The sequence below is a fragment of the Otolemur garnettii genome, unplaced genomic scaffold, assembly GCF_000181295.1.
Source record: "Otolemur garnettii isolate 467f Iridium unplaced genomic scaffold, OtoGar3 scaffold00200, whole genome shotgun sequence".
Taxonomy (NCBI): Eukaryota; Metazoa; Chordata; class Mammalia; order Primates; family Galagidae; genus Otolemur; species Otolemur garnettii.
The window spans coordinates 1,063,173-1,072,363 of NW_003852595.1; the positions used below are offsets into that span (position 1 = coordinate 1,063,173).

General features: G+C 39.9%; 1 protein-coding gene across 1 annotated transcript in view; it reads right to left on the reverse strand.

Annotated features, from left to right (window-relative positions):
- Nucleotides 1-2,481: 2,481 nt before the first annotated feature.
- CASP4 (caspase 4) overlaps nucleotides 2,482-9,191 on the reverse strand; it is an 11,767-nt gene continuing 5,057 nt past the window's right edge. Inside the window, exons 4-8 of the mRNA XM_012812295.2 lie at nucleotides 8,558-8,792; nucleotides 7,662-7,805; nucleotides 5,965-6,074; nucleotides 4,336-4,439; nucleotides 2,482-2,714 (exon numbers count right to left, since the gene is read on the reverse strand). Coding sequence (XP_012667749.1) covers nucleotides 4,341-4,439; nucleotides 5,965-6,074; nucleotides 7,662-7,805; nucleotides 8,558-8,792 — 588 coding nt within the window. The 3' untranslated portion in view covers nucleotides 2,482-2,714; nucleotides 4,336-4,340. The remainder of the gene's footprint in view (nucleotides 2,715-4,335; nucleotides 4,440-5,964; nucleotides 6,075-7,661; nucleotides 7,806-8,557; nucleotides 8,793-9,191) is intronic.

The window sequence follows — 9,191 nt, forward strand, 5'->3', positions numbered from 1 at the left end:
TTCTCCTCAGCAGGGGAGAACTAGCCTCTATTCTTTCTGTGGAGATCTTCTGATTTCCTAAATAAACTTACCTTCACTTTATACTGTCAGTTCACCCTTGAACTCTTTCTCTTGAGTGAGAAGCCAAGGACCTATTTGGACTTTATGTGACTCCCAATGTTGGGAATTACTTTCCTGTAATATGACTATCATTCCTGTCCAGCTCCAGAATTTTTTTCATCTTGTGAATCTGAAACTCTATGGTCAATATATAACTCCCATTGCCTCCTCCCCCACGCCCCTGAAAACCACCATTCCACTTTCTGTATAAGAATTTGACTTCACTAGGCACTGCATGTAAGTGGAATTCTACAGTAGGATTTTTGTGACTAGCCTATTTCACTTAGCATAATGTTTTCAAAGTTCATCCATATTATAGCATATGTTAGAATTTCCTTTCTTTCTTTTACATGTGTAAAGGAAAATAAAAATCTCAGGACTGCCAACCCCTATTTCTTATGCAAAAGGGAAGGTAAAGCCTGAAAGCCAAGTTTGTAACAGCCTATTCATTTGGAAGGGGGTTCTGTTACTAATGAACTAAATGAACAGTTGTTACTAACATTATGCATTGTCCAGGTCCCCGCTAAAAAGTGAAAGGCCTCTGGCAACTGCAAGGGCTGTCCCACAGACCATGAGAAAATCCCTTTCTGGGTCCCCACAGGCAAGGACATAGAAATTGCAACTTTAGTCTTCAGGCTACGTCTAGCTCCTAAAACTAAAGTCTTTTCCATACCACGCTAATAAATAATTATAAGTTTATCTTCCTAGGTGCAGAACAGAGACAAGACAACATCAAAATTCTTCCACCTACCCAGGGACATCTACAGAATTGATGCTTCTCCTAGTTCCTTTTTCTCTTCTAACATTCACCTTATCATCTGTAAATGTAGATTTCCTGGGATTCTCAAGAATGTTCCATTTTGCTTCACTGGCCAGCACACTGCTCCTTTTTCTTTCTGTATCCCCTATCTCCCTTTAAGGCTGACGTTCCCAAATTACCACCAGGAAACAGGCACAGAGACTTCTGTGGTTTGTGTTTTTCCTGGAGCACATCCTCAAACTTTGACTTAATACTTTGATTGACATCATTTTATTATTATTATTTCTTACAGCATAACTGTGTGCATTAATGCAATCATGGGGTACAGTGTGCTGTTTTCATATACATTTTAAAATACCTCATCAAACTGGTCAACATAACCTTTATGTCATTTTCTTATTCAGTTAAAACGTTCATACTCTGCTTTTAGGAAGATTCACTTGTACCCTTGCAAGGTAAACCATAGAGGTGACCCCACAAATCTCCCTCCCTCCCCCCATCCACCCCCCTCACCTCCCATCTCCTACCACCTTCCCATATTCCTAAGGCTATAATTAGGTTATGACATTCCTATAAAAGCTATGAATTTGTTTCAAAGTAGGGCTGTGTATATTGGATACTTTTTCTTCCATTCTTGAGATACTTTGCTAAGAAGAACATTTCCAATTCCATCCATATAAACATGAAGGAGGTAAAGTCTCCATCCTTCTTTAGGGCTGTTAGTATTCCACAGTGTACATGTACCACAATTTGTTGATCCATTCATGAGTCGATGGGCATTTGGGCTTCTTCCATGACCTAGCAATTATGAATCGGGCTGCAATAAACATTCTGATACAAATATCTTTGTTGTAATTTGGTTTTTGGTCTTCTGGATATATACCTAATAAAGGAATTGCAGGATCAAATGGCAGGTCTATTTTTAGTTCTCTCAGTGTTCTCCAGATGTCTTTCCAAAAGGAACGAATTAATTTGCATTCCCACTAGCAGTGTATAAGTGTTCCCTTTTCTCCACATCCACGCTTGATTGACATCTTTTCCTTAGTCACAGTATTGTGGATTTTCATGTATACCATATTTGCCTCATCCATTCTTCAGTCAGTGGATACTTGGGTTGCCTCCACGTTTTATGTATCATGAATAATGATGCCATGATGTGTGGACAAATATACTTTTAGACTTGCTATCAGTTATTCAGGGTCTATACTCAGAAGTGGAATTTCTGGATCATCTGGTAATGCTACTTTGTTTCTGAAGAACTACCCCCCTATTTTCTATGGAGGTGCATCATTCTTCTATTCCCACCTCTAGTGCACAAGTTTGCAATTATTCCACATCCTTGCCAACACTTGTTCTTTTCTCTTTGTTTGTTTTTGCTTTTTATAGCAGCCAGGATAATGTGTGTGTGAGGTAGTATCTATACTACTATAGATTTACTGTAGTTTTAGACACTACATACTTTTACCATATTGTTGAAAGTAAGTCACAGCCAGTTCTCTTCAGTCAGTGAAATGCAGATATTACATTAGCCATAAAGCTAGAAAATTTCTTATGCTTCTACTTCATTTTTATTTACCTGCTATGTTAATCAAAGTTATATTACAGAACCTAAAAAGACACAGTTCATTTTTTGTAGATTTTTATTTTTCTTTCAAGAGATGAAGTGGTCTTCCGTATTGCCTAGGCTAATCTCAAACGCCTAAGGATCAAGAAACCCTCCTGGGTCACCCTCTCAAATAGCTGGAGTTAAAGGTATAACCCAGATTCTTCTGTATTCACATTTACTGAAATATGAAATGTTAAATGCATGTGCTTCTTAAAGTTGATAAAAGAGGGCTGGGTGACATGTGGTTTCCTGAGGAGAGAGAAAAAAGCAGGTCAATATGGTCATCCCCTGCAGCCTTCATCCCATTCCTCACGATTCTTCTATCCTCGTCCATGAGCTCTCCTTTCTTCCTTTGACATCTGTAACCCATGCAGGGGATTCCCCAAAAAGTACTCAGGATACTCTTTGTAAAAGTTAAGTAGAGTTAAGTTTTTTACTTCTTTGTTCAAAAGTATTCAAGTTTCCTATCTCACTCAGTATTAAATTTTTAAAAGATGTACCATGTTATCACCAAGGCCCATAGAATCAGCTTCCTCACCACTGCATTGAATCTGTCTGTGCCTTTTCCCCACTGCAGTTCTCAGTCAGTCTCACTGTCTCACCGCAGTTCTTTAAACAAGTTTACCTGTTTCCACGCCTGGGCCTTGCACTTGTTTTATTCTGTGCTGGGACACTTTTCCTGCATAAGTAACACATGATTTGCTCTCTGGCTCATCACATTGTATTCCCCTTAACCTCCTTCACTTCTTTTCTTAGCTCATTACATTCAGAGTCTGTACTCACTTGGAAGCAAGCTTTCTGAGGGTAAGGAATCCTTTTATTTTGTTCAATTATATATTCTAAGCATCTAGAACAGAATCTGGAGCATGGTAAATGTGGGTTAATATTAGCCAGACAAATACTTCAATGACTAGATATGGTCATATTAGATAAAGTAGGCACCAGAAGCTGTTTGGTGAAATATCTATGCAATTTTGCAACTGGAGTGTCAGAAACAAAGAGTAAACTGTTACGTGGGTAAATATTTGAACCACCGAGATAACCTTTACTAAAAAATACAATTTTAAGTGTATTTCTGAGAAGAAGATTAATGACATGCTTTTAATATAATGTGATGTAAAGCTGTTATTAGCAGAAAAATTAACCCCTGAGTCTAAAATTGATGTACCTATTCCAAAATATTTTAAATATTATAAAACTAAAGAAGTTTATATGTTAACGCAGGAGATTGAAGGAGTTTCCCAGAAGTAATAGAGAGTCTGAAATCAGACTTTAGGGTCATCTGTGATCTACACTGTGAGAACCGTCTAAGAACCAGAGCCGGCACAACACAAGTGTTACAGTCCGGGGTGTATTTTATATCGTTAGGTAATGGAAGCTCCATGTCAATAATGTAATCTCTGCACTAGAGGATGTGTGTTCTCTATTTAGCTCCTCTGTTTACTCTGTTTTTTTTTCAGGGTCACGTATAATGTTCTGTAACTTGGTGTGTGTGGGGGTGTGTGTGGGGGTGAGAAAGGGAGAGAGAGTATGAAAGATAAATGCATATAAGTATTAATGAAAGCATGAGTACATTTCAATTTTAGTTGATTGTTCTCCTGGGTCTTTCATTGTTTATCACATCCTGCCTTGGATTTCCTTACCTCCTTGATTGATTAATTGACTAATTGTATAATAGAGATGAGAACATTAATTTGAACATCCAAGCAGTCAGCTGTCATTAGTCATTGGAACTCACCACCAATCTTCCATTTATTTCATTTAATTTATTAAATGAAAATTAATTAAATGTATTTAATTAAATTATTTAATTTATTTTCATTCATTTAATCTTCCATTTATTTTACCATGTACAACTATCCATACTCACTATTTTCAATTTCCAGGAAACAGGTAGAAATATCTTGTCATGGATAGTCGTTCAACAGTGGGCATCTGGGCCCGAGTACTTGGTGATTCAAATGATTGTTGTACCTAAAAAGAAAAAGAGTATGTAGGTGACATATGAATCTTTTGAGAAATCTTTCAAAAACATCTTGTCCCATGAAGCAAGAAGTGTCAGAAATGAGGGTGCTCCTGGGGATGACAGGACATGTGCATGGATACTCCAACTCCCTGCCAGGGAGTCCTGCCTTAGGAATGGAAACTCTATGCTGGACTGTATTTCTTACCTCTAAACAAAAGCTTCATGTGTAATTCAAAGCCTTTCAACCTCTATTCTCCCCCCCCCCAGCCTTTTTTTTTTGGTTTCATTTCAGACGTATAGATCTAGAAATCAATATTCCTTGGATTTATTCATGAGAATTCTGTAAGGAGGTCCTCCCATCTTCCACCCCATCAAAGGTGACTCCTCAATTTAAGAAAACTTAAAAATCCCAGGAACTTGTCTTTAAGGTCTCAACACTGAAATATTATATCTCAATCACCAAACTGATCTCTGAAACCTTTTGCAATAAGCTTATCAATGAGATCCAACTTACCTGAAATCCAGCATTTATAGTCTTTCCCTAGGAACCTTCTTGAAACTATAATCTACTTGCTATCCATCCAAAAGGACTTAACATCTAGATCCCTATTCACAGAAACCTTGACTCATGTTATCAAGGAATCTTCTCTAATCTACCAAAGGTACATCTCTTTTCCCAACATAGTGTTCCTGGTTTCTATAATTTGGGACTTACAACAGTTATACCTTCCAGCATCCTTATTATATTCCTATTTCTATAGAAAAATGAAGGGGGCATATGCCCATTAATTCATGTATTTATTTATTAAGTGAATATTAATTGAATGTCTGCTATGTGCCCATCATGTTGAGGTGTTGAGAAAATCCCTGCCTTCAGGAAGGTTGCATTTCAGTGAGTAAATTCGGTAAAAATTAGACTTATAAATAAAATACATACTGACTAGATACTGGTAAGAGCTACAAATACAAATATACAAAGAGGAAAAGGAATAAGGAATGTTCCAAGTTGGGGAAGGAATATGAAGTCTTCTTTCTCTACTCTTCTATTCAAAAAGTGTCACGTTTTTTATTCTCTTTCACATCTTGATAGATCCTATAACAAACAGTGGTCACACATTTGTTTTTTGGTCTACTTTTTAAGCATCCACATCTCTGACAATAATGAGTCCCAGGTAGGCTGATACACCTGTGTCTCAGGCACCCTCTGTCCCCAGGACAGCACCCATTACATAACAGACCAACACAATACATATTTATTTAATACATTAAGCAATGAAAACTAATTCAAAATACTTTGTGTTTTGAATTTTAAGAATTTAACAGTTTGTATCATTTTGTTCTACTTTGGTCTTCTGTGAGGATGTATTAACATCTTTTTGTAAACCAGATTTTAAACACCTAAATGACATAGATCAGCTCCAACTCTACTTTTGCTTGTCTGACAAAGTCTATTAATGTCACCTAAAATCTGAATAATGAGAGATTCTTCCTGAACAAATATGGGAATGACTAGAAGTAGAAAGAGGAGCTTACCTTCCGAAATATTTCCTCAAGGTGATAGCGCCAGGAGTATTTCTGGAAGCATGTGATGAGCTGTGTGATGAACAGGGAGCCCTTCGTGATGTGTCTCCAGGACACATTATCTACGACCATAGACAGAAGGGTATGACATGGACTATGATCTTCAATGTGTTTTGTTTACATTTTTGTATTTTGTATTTTTGTGAAAAGAAAAGCACAGAGCAGGAATTATCATAATAGATTTGGGGAAAGAACTTACAACCTCATATTAACTTATTTTCCACACAGAGGAAAGGAAAAAGATGGCAGAGGTTGAACTGAAGGAGCAGCTTGTCGGAACTGCAAGAAATTGCAGTGATTACATTTGGATGCTTGGAGCTGATATTCTACTATGTGTCATTTGTTTATTCACTCAGCATTGTCATAAATGAGATTATCCCACCTTACTGAAGAAAAAATAGAAGTTCAGAAAGATGAAACAAAATTTCCCTATGTTTCTACCATGATCAAAAATGGCCACCTTGATCCAATGTAGTTACAGGTTTGGGGGTATTCGACCTGTGGTCCACGGGCCACATACAGATTATTTGACACCTTTCAGGTTCACGGGCCACATACAGATTATTTGAGGCCTTTTTGCAGAGTCAGATGTCATGAAAATTATGCGCAAATCTTTTTATTGCTTGTGTTTTTAATATGTGGCCCAAGACAATCCTTCTTCCATTGTGTACCATTGAAGAAAAAAGTTTGACAACCTTGGACATTGCACTGTCTTTAACAATTTAAAATAGATCAGCAGAACCAAAGTCAATTATAGAGGAAAAGTAAGTCATAGAAATACACTGTATGGCATGGTGTCGATAATTAACAATACTATTATATACAAGCTGAGAGGGTGGGTCTTGTGTTGAGTGCTCTCATCACACACACAACACAAACATAAAATAGAATAAAAAATGGAGAGCTGGAAGAATCTTTTGGAAAAAAGGGATATATTTTATGGCATAAATTGTGGTGATAGACTCACAAGTTTATTCTTCAAATAAATTAAATAGTAGATGCTAAATATGTACAGTTTTCTTATGCTAATTATACTGAAATAAAGTGATTTGAAAAAATAAGACTTCAAACCTTGCACATATGAAAGAGTCCTTAAGTTTCTTAAAATGATTACCTAAAGGTGGAAACCTAACCACAATTACCTGCAGCCAACCTAGTCAGTCCCGTCTTACCATTTTCTCCTCCTTTTGAAAGGCATCCACACTCCTCCTGGGGCATGAATGGGCTCTGCGTAGAACCATATGGACAATATGGGGGAAAGGGCTTGGAGTTGATAATTTTAGAAAGGACAGCTAGTCCACAAAATCTCTAGTAAAAATGTTAAAAGGATTTAATAATTTAAAAAAGTATCAATTATTTATGTTTAAATGAAGTTTTCTGGAGGGGCTTCCTTGTTTGGATTGCTTTTTTAATTGCTATGCACGACTATAAAGTACAACACTTATAAAAAAAAAAGACAATTTTTAAACACGTGTATGTGGGCAGAAGAATCTGTCCTTATAGCACAGATAAGATAATGTAAAATACATAGACAGCACTGAAATTTTTTCTCAGATCCTTGAGGGACAGAGCCTATGTTAATTTTTCTAGAATAAGTCAAAGGCAGCCTCAGGCCCACGAATCCCTGAATGCCACTGAAAGTCACCTACGTGGGGTGGAGGAGCAGAAAGCAATGAAGTCCTTCTCCACGTGGGTTACCCGAACAGCGTCATCCTCCAGGGTGTCAGGTGACTGTGAAGTACTGTCCACCAAGGCTTCTGGAGAGTCTCTGACCCACACTTCTCCCCGGTTTTCTGTAAAGACATGGAATTTCCACACACCGCTGTGCCTCCCTCAAGGTGACCATCACAACTGCCCACCTGTTGTGTGTTCTAACTCGTTTCACACACGCACTCAACCACGCTGCCTCCTCTCTAATGCCACTGAGTGATGTGACAGTTAGTAGTAACCCCATCATGTAGTTGCCAACCTTTAGCTAAATTATTTTTGGTTTTTATTTAGAGGGACCTTTCCAGTAGCCGTGACATTATGGATGTCAGGGAAAAAAAGAAAAGAAAAGTTTGATAGCAAAGCCCACAAGTCCCTGTTCCCCACACTCACTCCCCTTCAATAACAATGGTGTGTGTGTAGGGGGAAGTCTGCTATTATGTGATGGCCCAAATTTCAAATCTAATTCTCATCAGACCAGATAATTTCAAAATGTCCGTAAAACATGTTCAAGACCAGCTGGCATCAAACGCCATCTACTCTGAGGAGAATTTTTGTTTAACTTTGACTCAGGGATTCTCACTTCCCCTGATTAAATTGTGTGGAAATTTCCCAGCTGACCGGGCGACCCTGCGACAGCTGGCAGTGGTTCTCAACTTTCCTAATGCCTCAATCCTTTAATACAGTTCCTGTGGGTTGAGAACCGCTGGGTGGAGGGGCCTCCCGGCCCAGTGCCGTGTGTCAGCACCGGAGGAGGCAGGATTGTCCCTCAGGACCACGCACCACGGTCCTCTGCAAGCGCCTCTATGATGTGGGGACCGTCCCTCCGAGAACTCACGTCCTCTGCAGGCCTGGACGATGATGACCTTGGGTTTGTCTCGTAGACCGAGGCAGTTGCGGTTGTTGAATATCTGGAAGATGGTGTCGTAAGGCAGCACGTCGCGGGCCTCTGGGCCGTGCGCAGTCCCGCAGACCCCGTCCAGGACGCCGTGGGACATGAGCACCAGGAACGTGCTGTCCGAGGACACGTGCTCTGGGCGGGCTGCGAAGGCGCGCAGCTCGGACTCCATGCCCTGGGGACGAGCGGGTGTCACCTGTGCCAGAAGTGCCACCTGCCCCACCGCCAGGTCACCAGGGGCAGCGCGAGAAACGCCCGGGACGTTCTGGGCAGGGGCCTCCCACGGTGGGAGGCAGGATGGACGTGGCATTTTTCTAAGGGGGCAGCGGCTCCACCTTCCCCTGCTGCTGATCACCCTGAACCACCTTCTGGATGTGCCACCTGTGCACGTTGCTCACAGCCATCTCCTTTCCGGCCCTGTCTCTTCTCTCAGCAGCTAATAAGGACCACGTGTGATGAAAGCATCACACACTTGCCTTCCCTCTGAGTTCAGAATGAAACCAGACCTCCGGCCTGACCTGCTCCCTCCGAGCTTAGTCACACTGGTCTTTTCGTGCCTCTCAAACGCCAGTGT